The sequence below is a fragment of the Plutella xylostella genome, chromosome 9, assembly GCF_932276165.1.
Source record: "Plutella xylostella chromosome 9, ilPluXylo3.1, whole genome shotgun sequence".
NCBI classification, from domain to species: Eukaryota; Metazoa; Arthropoda; class Insecta; order Lepidoptera; family Plutellidae; genus Plutella; species Plutella xylostella.
Genome location: NC_063989.1, coordinates 2,977,656 through 2,994,902, shown reverse-complemented (window position 1 = coordinate 2,994,902; position 17,247 = coordinate 2,977,656). Strand labels below are relative to the sequence as shown.

Genomic DNA, 17,247 nt, shown 5'->3' with positions numbered 1-17,247 from the left:
GATCGCACGCGCACCCAGACACCAAACTCGCAGCACTCCTCTTCAATTATGCACTCCTAGTACTGTGGTTGATTTAATGTAGAACTAATTTTGAAAATAATGCAATTTACAAAAACAATTTAATAGCGGTCTTTGGCACAACTGACTCGTATCGAGGTCCGGGGGGAAGAGGACCATACTTAAATATAATTCACAGATTAATGCAACAATTAGACGGAAAATTTAAAGGAACTGAGAATATCGCACCTTATTGTGATACTGCATGAGCTGGATGATGACCCGGATGTCATCGGAGTAGTTCTTGATGGATATGACCCTCATGATGTTGGCAGCGTCCTCGGCGTCGGGATCCTGACAATATTTGTTGGCCAGTACGAGGCACGCATCTGCTTCATGTACCTGAATATTCAGTTGCGTGTATACTTGTATAGCATAAAATATTTTAGATAATTTTTAAATTTTCAAATGTAACGTTTCAAAGCACAGAAGAAAATTGAGACAATTAATTATTATTTTTCATAATGTAGAAGTAGAAAGTCACAAAATTTCAAACACAGAAAAATAACATCTAGGCATACAGACATCTAGTAAAATATGGACAGGAAATTTGGTAGAATGCAAGTAGATATGGTAGATTTTAGTTACATCCATTAAGGTGTTATATATTATTTTGTCTAAATACTTCTAGTATACGTTCTACATAGTTAACATTATATCTTAGAGTACATGTAACAAAAAGCATTTGGGTGTTAAGATGAAGTTTGCGGATATAAGCACAACTGAAGAAGTAGGTGTTACGAAAGCCATGCAGACAACAATCAGAGTCTAGATAACTACTAGACTTACCAACAATCACTACAATCACAATCGACAACTGCACTTGCATCTACTTAACCAAGTTAATAATTTTGAAACTGAAATCCTTTCTGGGGCAGCCATTAGTTAAATGCCAATGAGGAACCACTGTGGTACAAGTCAGCGATATCGATTGTTCAGTAGGAGTACACACGGGCATCACACACAACAGCGTCGGTCGCAGACCTCCGCCCACAGTCGCATCCAGGTTAGACGACATCTAGCCAATACTAAACCAGGAGCACGCACACATCAATAACAGTAGCGATAGGCACGCACATAGTTACGGCATTAGAAAGGGAACACCGCTCCACCGACACTTGCGTCTCGTGGTTAGTGAACGAGCTCTACGAGTTAAAAGGACAGTCTGTACAGCCCAAACTGATACCACGCCCAAATATCACATCCTCGTGTGTACGATGCTACTTACTTTTACCCTCTGAAGGTCGATTGGATTCATAATGGTGCCTTGAAAGAATTCCACTGTGGTAAAGTGTCTCTTGAACAGGCCTTCGAGCTCCAAGTCGGGCGGTTTCCTGTCATCAACGCTCAGTTAACAAATGGATCTCCGAATGGGAACAGTCCACCGCCGTCGTGGGTCGGCCTTACCATGCACTCTATGTAGTACCAAAATACGCTCGTGAGGTGTGACCGACGCGCCACAGCACTGCGAGCCGAGTGGCGCTACGGTCTCACCGTGATAAAGCAATGATTGCATCAAAAGAACCACAAGATAAGTTACCAAAGTGAAAAATCCTACTGTGACTATGAAACAGCATCGGTAGAAGAAAAAAAGTCTGTTGTATTATGCACATAAAATAAAATAAAAATACTGGTTCACGTAGACGCTTCCCAATGTTAAGATACGGCCGTGCGGTAAACTAATGCCTGCTCTAGTCTGTTATACTCTAACCTTGACTCGCTCAAGGTCGACGGCATTCATCATTGTACCCTGAAAAAACTCGACGGTGGTGTAGTGACGCTTCAGCAGCCCCTCCAGCTCAAGATCAGGCTCTTTTCTGAAAGCGTCGTCGTATCATACATAACTCTCGGCCCCATGGCGTTTCTTATCTCCTACCACTTATTGGTGTACTTCGTCAAAATTACCTATTTCTCTTAAGAAGCTATCTAATTTTGAAAACTTTACGGTATTTATCATTGCAGATTCCTCGATGATCATCTTTTATATGTAAAGTTGAATAGTTCTTGTTTATGTAGATTGGAGAACGTTGAGTCGCAGAGGTCACTCAAATGGAAACACTTAACGTTTTTGAGTATACAAAATCTCAATGCAATGGAAAATATCTGTCAGTATTAGTAAGAAGTATTATCGTGCTGTGCCACTCACCTGTGTAAAAAAACAACTTCGACGTCCACATCTTCTCTATCTTCGTGTAGGAAGTCTTTTAAAAAATGGCTAACTGATTCGTATGTTATATGTCCACAAACAACTATGTGCCTGAAAACGTACAATATTATTATAACATCATTCCCTTTATGTTGGGCCAGTGCTGCTAAGACATTATTGCTTGAAAGCTCTTTAAGCGTTGCATTATTGAGAGATTTAAAATTTGCCATTGCCTTTGCCTTTTGCAGAAATTTAAACATGACCATTTAAAAAATAAGCAGTGCTTCATGAGTTCAAATAAATTTTGACTGATTTCATTTCACGGGCAGCAATTTTTTACAAGCTTAACTTTCTTAAAGTTATCTTTAAATATTGAAGGAATTCAGCAATTTTTTGAGTTTTATATAACACCTGCCGACCATAATAATAATAAACATTTAAAATCCAACACCGGAAACAAAGGTCGCCACAGGGTTACACAAAACAACAGGTGACAAAAGCGTGATCAAACCACAAATATTTAGCAATATCTTTATTTAAATTCGTTTTAAATTATTTAAACCAAGGTTTTATTTAGTTTGAATGTAAAATATCAAGTAAGTAAGGAAATCTAATTACTAGTATTCGTTAAGTATAAAGACATTGCTTTTTAACTATTGTCCATGAATTTGCGAAAACTTATAAAAATATAGCACTAGATAGGTTACAGTATCATCCAAATAAAGGATTTTCTATAAAAGAGTGACAAGCAGGGCTCCACAAACCCATGAACAATCTACAAAGAGCTCAGTTTCGTCCAGCAAGTTGTGATACTCTAGCTACCCACACAAAACCAAACCAATAAGATAAAACACACAACAGAAAAAAAAAAACTGTACGAATACTTGGGTCGGTGTGACACTTGCAATGACAAACTGTGAAGTTTTGTGATTTGAAACTTTCAATTATTATCAACTTGTCCCATTTGGACTTGGTGTACTAGCAATATTTGATGCTTAAGATTGCATTGCAAGGGCTCCAGAGAAAATAGATGTAATGCGAGAGTGCAATGAGAGTGAGGAAGTTGATGATGTTGTAGGTAATATAAAAGCTTGAGGCTCAATATTGTCGCCTATTAATTTTAATGTTTCTTTGAAAATTATGTCAAGGCCATTGATCGGGTCTTAGCTTAATTCTTTGAAAGTTCTTCCCCAAATAATAATATTAGTGTCATAACATTATATTGGAAGGTGTTAAACATAAAATGAAGAGTAAGTTTTAAGGGAAACATAAAGTGAGTAATGGAGCCAAATTAACAGGTAAATAATGAAAGAAGTATAAGAACAGAAAACATGAAAGAAGATAGAAGAGGGAAAGTCAATGCAGGATTCTACAGCATGCATACTATCCAACTAGGTGTGGCCAAGGATCTGGTTTGACTTTTTAATAATAAACTTCTACCTTGTATTTACGATTGCATAAATATTGCAAAAAGTTCCAAATTAATACAATATATTTTATTTCCAATCAATGATAAGTGTATTGTTGCTAAAATGATAATAATCAATCATGTCAAATGATAAATCGACAAACTAAACTAATTAATTTGCGTTAAAAATGTCCTCAATGCACACAGCCTTGCCACGCTCTATGTATACGTAAATACATTAAACTAAGTACCCGGGGATCGTTCGATAAGTAAATTAATTACAGATTGCAAAACAGTAAGAGGGTCAACAGTACAGTACATGAGTAGTATCGTGCAGGCAGGTAGTACAGATAGCACAGACAGAGCGATGAGCACTCACACTAGGGAAGTAAGGTCCGCGTGGCCAGCGCCCCGGGAGGAGCTGACGCCGCTCACGACCGACTCCACAACACACTACGGTACCACTCAACATTTAACTCACCGAAACTAAGCTTTACTTTAACATTCCTTAAGTACTTAATACAAACTAACAGAACATAATCATGAAACCTATATAATAATGACGAGCGAGTAACACTAGCCACTATCTGCTGTTCACTATACAACTGAACTCAAATTTCATAGATAAATTTACAATCAGTCATAATCGATTCATATTATAAAAACATAGACAATCACGGGACTTGTGTCCCGCCAAAGATAAGTGAGAACACAGAAGCGTGCTAAGAGAGGAAAGGAAGATATAGATATCACAACACGGAACACATTCAATGGAACGGAGTGAAGACAGCGGCTCACCTGCGTCCCCGCTCATTCTTGTGGGTGCCGCCATACTTTGGTCTAGTGCCGATTAAGTCAATTATCTCTGGGATACAACTGGCAAATATCGCCTAGACGCCGACAGACAAAACATGACATTCACATTCAAATCGACCAGTTAGTGTTGAGGGTCGCAGCGGAAGCGAAAGGCCGCGTCGTGAGTCGCGTATAGAGGCGGGCGTTCGCTTCCCGCAGCTCCTCTCTGGGGCCGGGCGGTTAGTCACAGTTCAGTTAGTGACGGCGGAGGGGGCGGCGCGGCGCGGGGGGGGGGGGGCGGCGCGGGCACTGGCTGTGTGTGTCTTCGGGACTCGTGGCTGGTGCCGGAGCTAGCGCTACAGCGTGGCGACAGGCAACGTGTGCAAGCGAACAAACCAAACACTACTTCATCGACAGCATTACAAAACTTTACATCGGCTCTCTCCAGATCTAGTCTCGTTAGAAGGATTAAAAAGCTTAATGGTATCTCGAAAAATTTACGAAAAAAGGCATGTAGTAGTGCGTCGGTCGACCGCGCGCCTGTCTCGTGAGTGGGAGAGGAGCGCGGCCGCCGGGAGCTAACTCTTCGAGCATGCGCCACGGCACCGAGAGACCGATTCTAGTGAAGGATTAATAAATTTCATTAGCAAACTCCGCATTCAATCAACCAAGTCAGATCGAAACCGTGAGAGGTAAGAAGGCAGGAAGCCGTGTGGAGCGGGGGCGTGAGAGCAGGGTACCTGCGGCGGACGTCCTTGCTGTACCGGCCGCCGTATTTGTTCCGCTGCGCCGCCAGCTCCGTGATCTCGGGGATCCAGCTGGCGAACACAGCCTACGATACACAGCAAACACCGCTCGGTCAGTGACCGCCCCGCCCGAGCCGCCCCGCCGCGCCCCGCCGCCGCCCCGCTACCCGCGCGCTCGCACAAGGCTGTGTGGCTTGAGTGTCTGTCAGTGTGGGTGTGGACGAGGTGCAGGACGAGGGTGCCGTGCCGAGCCTAGCTAGCGGGAGCCTAGTGACTGAGTGCGGTGATCGGGACCGGTGACCGGGAGCATGCAAAGCCTGGATTTACATTCGCTAACTAAACGATGAATAGAACTTAAAAAGAAATCGGTAATGCCGGATCCGAATGTCGTTCGATATAGACGCTTGGTAGTACGCGTGCACGGGCAGGCCTCCGGGGCGCCGCTGCGGCGACGCGCGCCCCGCGCCACTGCGGCAGTGGCCGGGCCGGGCGCCGCCTGCGGACGCCGCGGGGCCGGCGGGTGCACGCGAGTAGATTACACAATACATCTGACGGCACTGAGCAAGCTTTTGTATTGGTGATGATATCACATCGTACTCGAGGGTTAGGTGATTCCCTCCGCGCCCGGAGGCAGCTGAACGGTAAAGGTGTCTCTCGCGCGCGACGGAGTGAATCACCTTCACTCTCGTGGATCATTCTAAATATCAAACTGATACCTTTTTCCATGTTCACGCTTCAGCTCGCCACTGTACTTGGACCTACTTCCTACCAGCTCTATAATTTCAGGAATGCTACTAGCGAACATTGCCTGCAACAGACCATGGTGTCGATCGGATATCGGACTAAGGGACACCATCGCGAGGTGCACGACAATGTCCACCTCTGTCTCGTAAAACTATGATGAGATTAAGACTTTAAGTGTAGCCGGTAGCGGAGCAAACATAAAATAAAAAGGAACAAGTGTGTGTCTACCGGTGAGGTGAGCAACTGAACACAGCCAGGCACGGTGCGGCATGCACGGGAGGCGGGACGCGGGGCCGCTCCGGGCGACTCGACGTCGCTATACAACGTACGACTCTCCCCAACTAATACACATCGTCATATTTAAAGCGGGAAATTGATTTTCCGGCAGCAGAACCTTAGTTTAGTTTCACATAACAAAGCAAAAGAAAAACAAAATACACCCATGCATTGAAATGATCGTCGGAAGAAGCTCATTTCGTAAGTATAACAACGAGATAGTCAGTTTTACAGAAGCGGTCGAGAAGAGAGACAGTGACGTCGGCGGCAGGCCCCCGGCCCCGGCCGGACGGCCGGCGGGGCTCCACGTGTGGACAGTTATAGCTCATGCTCTATACAGTGCACTATAGTCAGGCTTACAACCATTCAACGAGCTGTGTGCTGAGATAAACCAGTAAAGAGATCGCCTACTAGTATCGTGTGAATTAAATAATCAGTAATGAAGTCATATTATTATTTCCTTTTGCTTTGTTATTAATGTCACATTAGCTATAGATGCAAGGAATCGCAAGCGTGGTGTTTGCGACGAAATAGCCGTATCTACTTTAGATGTAGGCAACTTAAACAGTTTTGTACATACACAAACTTTATGACAGTTCAGTAAGTAGGTAATGAATTTATTCTTGCCTCTCCTTGCAAAGATAAGACTTAAGTTTTATTGAATGTTCATTAGAGTTGAATTATTATCTTAACTTATAATAGAGTCAAATGGGAATGAAACTTACCAAGCCGACGAGGAGAAAAAATACCAAAAAGGTCCTGCCAAGTACTGTATGACAGAAGACATCTCCGTACCCTACTGTGGACATGGTGACTATGAGGAAGTATACGCATGTCCAGTACGAGAGGGACTGCGCGTTCTCAAACTCTAGTGGGTCACCTGAATTCTCCAACTGAAACAAAGTTTACGTTTACATTTTCAGTAAGGATATAGTTAGATAGGTATAGATACAGGTCCTAGGTAATGTATGTACTGGTGGTTTCATCAAAAAGATAAGAACTATTTTTATTCTTTTATTATTCGTTTTTTTAAATGCTTAAATAATATTTTCTACTTACTAATACGAACTTAACGAAGTTATGTAACGAGAAACTGGCTAACACAAGTCAATTAATTTTACCAAGGGTCATTCAGACAGCATAAATTAAAGTGTATATTTTTTTAGGTAGTATATTTTTGGAATTTTGAATTTTACCTCAGACAACTAAAACTTTGTCCTGTCGTCTAACGACGTCTAAAACGTCTGACTTTGGTCAATCATGGCTCTAAACATTAGCGATCAATTCACATAAACTCACACATTCATTCACTTATAAGTACCTACACCCATCTAGGGATGCAAATAAACTTACCAAATGAATAATTCCGGCGGCGGTCAACCATACTGATATAAATATAGATACTAATTGCGCCAACCGAATCGAGCTCGATGTCTTTAATATATTGAGGTACTGCAAAATATCAGGCACCGTCATTAAGCGTAGAGCTCTGAGAAACCTTAGCCCTGAAATTAATAATACATTCAACATTAATGTCAAAAATGAAATATATGAGGCAAAAAATGGTTATACTGAATAATTGGTTAAGATAATAAAGGTAGATGTCTTACCAATCCACGTTCTATCCAGGTATATTGATACAAAGGATGGGGGTATCGTGAAATAATCTACAAATGAATACATTTCGAGCATGAACCACAGTTTGTCACTAGCTGCTATAAACTGAAACAGAAATACAACAGTTATTAGTAGTCGTTCGCGTGTAGAAATAAAAATTCTAAGAATAATTTCAAGATAACACTTCATTCATTAAGTGCATAAGTTTCTGGAGCTTAAGAACTACAGACAGACACACAGCTTTATAAATATACAACTTATAACAAACACCCTCCAGGATCAATGGGAAATGGGAATACTTACTCGTATAAAAAAGTAGACCATAAAAAATATGTTAAAGGCAAGGTCAATCTGCTGAGTAATATTGTCACTCCATTTCTGACATCGCTCCACCTCCTCACTGAAATATGTGATCATAAAATACATTTAAATGAGTTTCTGAACGCTTGTGATTGCAGTAGTGACAAACGAATCTTTAATCTTCGTATATTTATCTTATAAATAAATGCAAGTAATACTTAAGTAAGTGAAATAATTTCAAGATTATAATGTAAGTAAGTATCAATCATTAGAAAAATTTTAAAGTAGATTTTTATTTTTTATTTATACAAAACATTGTGTAACATACGAGTAGTTAGGTTTTTAAATTAACGTGCCATTAAACCTGAGGGGCTTGTCTTGACACTAGATAAAAGATGAAATAGTTATAATAATAAGTCGGAGTGCTAAACTGGACAATGACCTAACTATATAATTATAATATACCTACACTAGAGCAATAAAAAAGTTCCAAAGACAATAGCACCAAATTACTCCTAAATGGAAAAGTCATTTTAACGTCGTTCCATTTTGAAGTACCTACATTTAACAGCGCATCAGAATATTACCAACTAAAAACGTAAATATTTTGATCAAAATATAATATATATTTTTTATTAATAAGGGTTATTGGGTGTCGACATTTTGTAAGTGGAACTTTTTAATTGCTCGCGAGTGGTACTACACACGCACTCACGCCTTGTACTAATGTACTCCCTTGCGGGGTAGGCAGAGTGTTATGTTAGTCCCAATGTAATAGGGGGCGGGCCTATTGCCATTTTACGGGCACATCCAAGACCCGAGAACAAATATCTGTGTTTAAACAAATATCTGCCCCAGCCGGGAATCGAACCCGGGACCATCGGCTCAGTAGTCAGGGTCACTAACCACTACGCCATTCGGTCGTCAAAGTGCGAGTGGTACCTAAGTACTTCAAATTGTTATTACCTGGATGCGTCAATGAAGTAGATGATGAGCGATGCTATACTCAGAATGAACACCAACACTACCTGAAATAGAAAAAAAATAAGGTAAATTTATCGTTTGTTACAAAATAGATCGTTTAAAAAAGTTATCGAAACTGACTTCAAGCTTTCATGTCGTTATAGAAGCGAGTAAATAAGTTTAGTTTATATGTAGTCATTTGTTTCAAAGTAAGTACCTAGGTACTGAAGTAGTTTTGGGACCTATTAAATAATAGTACATACTTCAAGAATACGTAGGTAAGAAATTTAGCTTTCGATTTGCAAACAGATTTTAACTGTTTTTACAATAATCGAAACTGAAATGGATAAAATATGCTTTTCTTTAACTGGTATCCTCGTTTGTAAGGTAAGTATACTAATTATATTGAATAAGTGATTGGAAAATACATGCCCCTTGCGTATAATCCTAATCCTAACTAATATTATAAATGCCAAAGTAACTGTGTCTGTCTGTCTGTCTGTTACTCTTTCACGCCAAAACTACTGAACGGATTTGAATGAAATTCGGTATACAAATGGTGTAGACCCTGGGAAAGAACATAGGCTACTTTTTATCCCGGAATTCCCACGGGAAAACTTTTTAAGGCGAAGCGAAGCGCGCGGGAACAGCTAGTAATAAATAATGCTATCACTTCTCTCAGATATTAATTCGTTACTTATAATAAATTTTAATTATATCAGCTATAGTAGGATACGTATTATCATAGTTATTATGTACCTAATCTACATTCAATTACTCAAGTCAAGTATTCTGACGTCATTATTCATGAAACGTGGAGTCATATAAACCATGAATACTTAATATTGGTGCTTATAGACTTCCCGCATAGTTGCTTGATGTCATCGTCATAATCATAAGTTCTTATGAGTCCTCTGTATTCGTACAAGGACGATACTAGGATTAATGCATATTAATATTGTCATGTATGAGTATGATATTATGCTAAAATGAAAACCTCAAAAGACCAACATACTGAACTGATGTATGTACCTTCTACTATTAAGTTTAGTGTTATGGTAACTAAACTATGGTATCATTGGTGATGATAAGTTATGATATTTAGAATAACCATAAAATAGTTAAGTTTAAATTAAAAAACTAAGCATAACAGAAGGTCCTGTAACTTGAAGCGATTTGTTACTGTAAGGATACAGCCATGCTTGAAATTTTTTAACGGAATTTTTACCGTTACCGAAGATGTAAACAACAGAAATAAATGTCAGGATACTGAAAACGTTGAATGCACCGAAACACTGAATGCGTTTTTTTATATTTTCCAAGTTGCAGTCTCGGTTTAATTCCCTTAGCTTGCCATATTGGCTTGACGCTGAAGGCGTCGGGCGGTGCATCAAGGGTAATCTCGTTAGCAGTAAATATCCAATTACGCGGACCGTCGTTGCCAGGTGGCTCTGGCGTCACCTGCCAAGGCCGATTGCCCTTCAGCGAAGGTACGTCAGATTCTAAATTTGAAATTCATATAAATAACCGACGACAGTTCATTAAGAAGATAAGCGCCTCTTTTTGGACTGGCTGGTAAGTAATTTTTTTGGGATACGAAAAAAGCTAGCTTTGTTTTTATTCCAGAAACGAAATGCATAATTCTACTTAAACAAAAGGGGTTTAATGGGCGCCCGCTTCGCTTTATGCATTAAAATTACTTTCATGCTCTATTTACATTAATTAACTCATTGCAAGATTTTTCTTTACATCTACATACTGGCCTGTATCTTTTTATAACGTAGATTTATGAAATAACCTGCGTGCTATACGTTTGTCCTAGTTTCTTTCTACCCTATTGCGGTAAATTAAACTAGGGTATTTACTAGATATACCTTGAGGTGCGGAATTTAATTATTGAGGACAATTAAAGCACCTATGCCGCATTACACACTGAACAGTTGACAATTACGCACGTTCTTAGAAATACATTATTATATTTATAAACGTATAATAAATCAGTTAAAAGAAACGATTCGAGAAACGGAGACGATAGAGTGAGCTTTTTGAGTTACTCAAGTGATAATTCGAGTAAGTACTTAGGTAAGCTCATCTTTTTATCGACAATAGCATTTTGGTAACTATTTACCCTAGGCATTAATGAAGGTACTTACAACCGCTAGTCCGCTACCTACAACTACAGTATACTCCTACCTCCTACGTAACAAAAAATACTGAATTTACAATACATGTAGTTTTAAATGCTAGCGTGACTTGGGCAGTTCATACTATGTTTAAGTAACAGTAGGGTGCCTGTTTACTGCCGTCACGTGACACGGGCGGAAAGGAGTTTGGTACCATTACGGGGTTGTACTAGACCTTTACTAGACTTGTGGTTTGGTACTGTGGGCTAGGGGTGCGTGCTGCGTTCCACTGAACTGTATTAGCTGAGTTCAAATAGTAAAGGTTAGCTTTACCACCATCAGCTTTAGGGGCCGTCCATTAATCACGTGAGGCTCAAAGGGGGGGGGGAGGGGGTACTGAAAACCTCACGAAACATCACGAGGGGGGAGGGGGGGTTCTGGTTAGACATCACGTGTATTAATTTTTTGTCAAAAATTAGGTATTTCTGAACCGATATTTTGGACGGCGCAAAAATTTTAACGATTTGTAGTATGACCTATATTTTTTCTAGTCAAAAATTGCCTTTACATAGACTTCCAAAAAAATACACGTGATCCAGGGGGGGGAGGGGGGGTTGGTCCCAAACCTCACCAAATATCACCAGGGGGGAGGGGGGGGTCAAAAAATGATAAAAACGACCTCACGTGATTAATGGACGGCCCCTTAGAAGTATAGAAATTTACTTGTGGATGAGCTGTTTCTTCATACATTTATGTATATCTAATCGTTTTGAACCGTACTCTCTCCAGTCGTGTCGGTCAATCCGTCCCATTGGGCTATGAGAGTGATGGAACAGAGAGTGCTCCTGTGTACTGCGCACACACTTGGGCACTATAATCTACTCCTGCGTAGATGGCTGATCTCAATTGAGATTGGCCGCCGTAGTCGAAATTCGGCTAGGAAAACATTATTATTATTATTATTACTTACGATACCGCTGGACGATGGTTATGCAAGTGGTTTTTTTAAGAGTGAAGATACCTTATGAGTATTTTTTTCAAAATCAATCTTTGGTTCCTATTCATGAAAAAGCGACAGCAAGTAGGTATCTAAATTGAGTTCTGGTAAAAAATCGCATCTTCAGCACAATTTCTCATACGAGAGATTTAGTCTCGCAATTTCCACCCACTTTGTTCTTATTGCCTATCCACTATGGACCAAATGGATGTGAGTAAAAGGCTCCCAAAATATCTTACCCCAGCGTGGAAGGAAAACCCCTTGTTTTATGAAAAATGAAGTAACCAGCGACAGTATTATGTACCTATAGAATATACCTACATCTCTTTTGTGGTGTGATAAAAAAACATAGGTATCAGCCCGGCATATTTTATTTACAAAAAAAATACTTTTATGTTCACCTATTTGTATACATTCTGTGGATGAGGTAGGAATTCTATGAAGGAATTTTAAATCAATCTTCATTTCAACTGTCTACTACAACATTTCCTAAGTCTTTGAAGTTTAGAAATTTATCGCAGTATTTTCTAATAACAAATGTGAACAGTATATTTCCGTGCGGCTAGATTACTAAGTTTACCTATAAGTATCTAAAATAATCTAAATATAATAAAAAAAAATCTATAATTATAATATATATAATTATAGATTATGTTAAGAGTTTTTATGGATGTATTTCAGCCCAAAATCATCAATATTAGAACTTGTGTCACAATTTATTTTGAGTAAAAATAAAATATGATTAAATTTAATTCCTCTGATTTGTGTGCACTGTATTAAGGTTCGATTCACCATTTATGAAAAGACTATAAGGGTGTTATGAGGAAGCGATAAGTTATATATACATATATATACTTAAGTTGTTTTTAAAGAACAACATGTAGCGTAACCTAAGGCAATACGATATTGATTGCGCTCGATGCTATGTGATTTATGATTCAATAACTAATTCAGTTTTACGTAACTGTTACGAGTTTAATTAGCTAATAACAGTCGATGCCTTCATAAACTTCCGCCGTAGGTTTTCCCCTCAAGAACACATAAAAAATGCTTCGATGGAGAATATTGTGACTTGTGCCCAATGACTTTTTTCAAAACAGTTACGCTTCATATTTTCTTAAATGTTTCAATATATTGTGATTATGAATGTCATACATATCTCATGCTAAGCGCATGCATCGCCCCAAAATAAAACCTTTAAAGTAGGTCATTCTCATATTGCTGATGCATGAAACATTCAAAAACTGCAAAGTATGTAAGTAGGTAAGTGTAGGAGATATACTCCTCCGATCTTTTTAAATATTTATTTTAAAAAACCACTAACAGGAAATATAAAATTTTAAACTAACAATAACAGGCGCATCCCGTTCTTAAAAACTACGTACCTACTTGTAGTAAGTATGTTGTGGTGCTTAATATTTAAAGGTAGATACACTAACACTTATGTACATGTTCAATTATAAATAAATAATTCAACAGTCATTTGTTAATTTATTAATATTCTTCAGGAATGCCGTTTCGTTGCCCAAAATATCAACAACAAATATGAAACCAAATCTGCATATTTTCTTTAGTGTAAGTAGGTTGCTTTTCGTCCCTTTTAGAGAGGTGTGATAAATAATTTAAATTCGTTACAGGTGACTTCCTATTACTAATTAATATAAGTACATAGCACTATTGCGTACGTTTGTCGTTCATGGTTTAAAAAGTACGTAACATAACTTGAGAACATGTAGGGTTTAGGTATGAATACTATGAATAGTAAAAACAACCTTTTTAACGTGGAAAAATAATAATAATATGCATGTCTAGTTTATATTAATGTTGTACACTAACTGAAATCCTGAAAATACACCAGCAATTACGGGATTCAAAGAGCATTGCTATACCTAAAGCTAAAGCGGTGTTTTTATATGTAAACGTTGACAGAACATAAAAGAGGCTTAGAGAAGTATCACGTGTACAGTCTTTCTACAAAACGTACGTTAAATTTATCTATCGTTTGTAGCTCAGTAAAAAAATATTGTAAAATTGCCACATGCGACATTTTCCAGACCAAGAAGAAATAAAGTGATGTTAAACAGCGTAATGAAAAACCACTGGTGGTGTGAGCCATCAATATTGCGTAGCTCTGCTGTAAAACAGAAAGTAGTGAGTTATCTTATGGCACTGACTTACTTTTACAGCAGTTTCAAATAAGTTACGGTCGTTTCAGAATCACACGCAAGCGTCACTTTTGTCACACAAAAACAATAAAAATATAGTTAACAAAATATGATTGCAAAATATGTGAAAATTTGTACCAAAAGACCTTCAAATACGAGCTTTTATACGCTCATATACTCATAAGTATAAATACTCTGAAACCGCTCTCGATGGATAATATTCATTTCTTCATTAATTAATTTAAAAAGCTGTACCTATGTACATATAAAAATACATTATATGCACCTGTAGACTCCAATTTAATTAATACACATTTATCTTTCACTATGAGTTGCCGATAGGGACTTTAAGCTAATGTCGACCTTAAATGTATAGCTGGCTTGCTTTGGCAATATACGGATAAAAATATATATAGGTATATATAGATTTAATGCCGACATTAGTTTAAAGTTCCATTTGCAATTCAGCGTTAAAAAAATTATAATGCAGGGTGGAATTTCATCAATGTCGTTCCCTTTGCCCAGCCATACCGATCACTCTTATTCTTAACTGTAATAAATAGATATTGAGAAGATGGTTAGGTGTAGTCGCAAGTTGTACCACTGCCCGCGGCGGTTATCTAGCTGGGCGATGCGACATCTCCGCGGGTAAATATAGGTTCGCTAAATATAGGCAATCACGTGGACGGCCGGCGACGCGGCTCTCACGCAACGCAAGTTTAGGGGATAGGTATTATGCATACTAATGTTATTATAAAGAAAATGTGTGAAAATCTGCTAGCTTATGTGGCAGTGGTGTCATAGACATACACCGAAGAACCGATCGAGCCTTTCTTAAATGGTTGTAGATGCATTATTTTGTTAATAAATCATGAAATCTGAAATCCAATGGAGAAGACGAAGAAGCGTCGCAAGTAATACCCTCCGGCCCTCCGCGGATGGACAACCTGACGAGTAGACGGAATTGGCTGGATGAGAAAGGCCAAAGACAGAGAGCTGTGGCTATGAGAGGCCTAGACTAACAATATACGAACAAGATAGTGTTTCACATACAAAAACACAGCAAAAGTTTCTGCATGTTATACCTATACTGTCAAATCGTTTTACGTTCAATCTAATAACAACCACACCAATGAATAAACAGTAACAAATCTTCTAACCGAACTAAATCAAATTAAGAGCTCAGTGGTACAAGTCTGACACTCCATCTAGGTCGTATTATAATATCGTTACCTATCTGCGTGTAAGTAGGTACCTATCTATGGGTATATTGCCAGGCACTTTCGCTATCTAGCGTGTCTAGGATCGGTCTGTCATCGCCGGGGCGGTTATTGGCACGTCTGCAAAAATGTCCACGCCCAGTATTGATCCGAGTCATCCGAGTCACTAACCCGATGACGTCATTAAAAAAACTAGCCTGAGCATGAAAAAATATAAGTTTTTTTATGTGCCTTTGTCAAAATATATTTCATATAAATTATTACCGATATTCAATATATTATGAATATCGGTAATAAACTTACGGGTAATGAAATGGTTCCACTCACAAAATGTCGTCACCAAACAATCCCAATTTTTTCAAACATTTTATATAAAAAAAATTATATTACCGTTTTTAGTTGGTACTATCCTGATGCTCTGATAAATGTACTTCAATGTTGCAGAAGGCGTCATTAATCTAGCCTTTTCCGTTTAGAAGCAATGTGGTGATTTTCTCAGTGGACCCTTTTCATTGCCCGTGAGTGCATGTATATTATATTATAGGATATATTTTTTCTGCTTTCGATCCTATTTAAATCCGGTATAAATTATAAGTAGTAGGTAAAACTTAAATTACAGAGCTTTTATAGCTAGAAAAAGCTTTTAAATAACTCAAGGAATGGTGGTAATCACGACGTGACCTCATTGTCGAAACAAAAAAGGAAATAAATGGGTTCCCCAATTAACTAAGTACAAAAAAGGATCTTAGTTATAGTAGTTAGTTCGTTTTTTTTATATTGGCTGTGTCTAGGTATGACTTAAGTGATAATATTGATGTTACGGAAAGATTTAATGTAGTTACCGACTGATTTAATTAAGGCTTTGTCGATGAGGTCGTCAACCCGAAAGCTAAATCCCTATTATGTAACTTACTGTCGACTAATTAGATTATCTGACGAAGAAACGTTTTACAACCAATAAAACTGCCCGCTAAATTTTCACCGAAAAGAAAAGCATCAACTGACCTAATTCTATATACTTATGAACATTTTGAGGAATTCCCATCACCATTACATTTCCAATTCCTGGATCAAAAGTAGCCTATAGAACTCAGGGATAGTTTAGCATCACAATATATACAGGGTGTTGCAAAATTGGTATACTAAGCCGAAACCTACATGTGCAGCATGTTATATCTAAGCCCGAAACTGAAATCAGAATTTGGAAATTCGCGAAAACATTTTTTTTTCCCTAGTAAAAAGTCACGTGACCAACAAAGTTTCTATGGAAAAAAATTTTTTTTCGCGAATTTTCAAATTCTGATTTCAGTTTCAGATTCAGTTTCGGGCTTAGATATAATATGCTGCACATGTAGGTTTCGGCTTAGAATACCCTTTTTGCAACAACCTGTATGTATAAAGGAGAACTAGGGGAGACCGGGGACAAAAGTAACAGCGGGTAGAAAGTAACAAAGACTCTGTGGACTTCCCCAATAGCCTTAACGTCCCAAGCGACAGCTGGTAGTCAGCATGCGATGCCCCCCACGCATGATATCATTTTCCACGCCCGTGCCGCGGTGCAAGGTTGTTTTAGTGAGCATTTCGTGATTTTACACACCCAAAGTAAGTTTTTTTGTGTTTATTCATTTAGTGTTTACGTAGAATTAAGATGCCAAGAACCATATGACTATTTGTTCATTGATTCATTATA

The 17,247-nt window shown here is 38.5% G+C and overlaps 1 protein-coding gene across 40 annotated transcripts in view; it reads right to left on the bottom strand.

Annotated features, from left to right (window-relative positions):
* LOC105388890 (calcium-activated potassium channel slowpoke) overlaps window positions 1–17,247 on the bottom strand; it is a 54,542-nt gene that overhangs the window by 23,862 nt on the left and 13,433 nt on the right. For 17 of the 40 annotated variants that reach the window (XM_038106440.2, XM_038106235.2, XM_038106938.2 and 14 more), the window contains exons 2-10: window positions 9,056–9,117; window positions 8,093–8,204; window positions 7,783–7,894; window positions 7,526–7,677; window positions 6,898–7,065; window positions 5,869–5,960; window positions 2,204–2,314; window positions 1,286–1,391; window positions 247–399 (exon numbers count right to left, since the gene is read on the bottom strand). In XM_038106440.2, the coding sequence (XP_037962368.1) occupies window positions 247–399; window positions 1,286–1,391; window positions 2,204–2,314; window positions 5,869–5,960; window positions 6,898–7,065; window positions 7,526–7,677; window positions 7,783–7,894; window positions 8,093–8,204; window positions 9,056–9,117 (1,068 nt within the window). Of the gene's footprint in view, window positions 1–246; window positions 400–1,285; window positions 1,392–1,768; window positions 1,875–2,203; window positions 2,315–4,409; window positions 4,502–5,146; window positions 5,239–5,868; window positions 5,961–6,897; window positions 7,066–7,525; window positions 7,678–7,782; window positions 7,895–8,092; window positions 8,205–9,055; window positions 9,118–17,247 lie in introns of all 40 variants that reach the window. The other 23 variants (XM_038106617.2, XM_038107097.2, XM_038107275.2 and 20 more) reach the window with 11 other exon arrangements.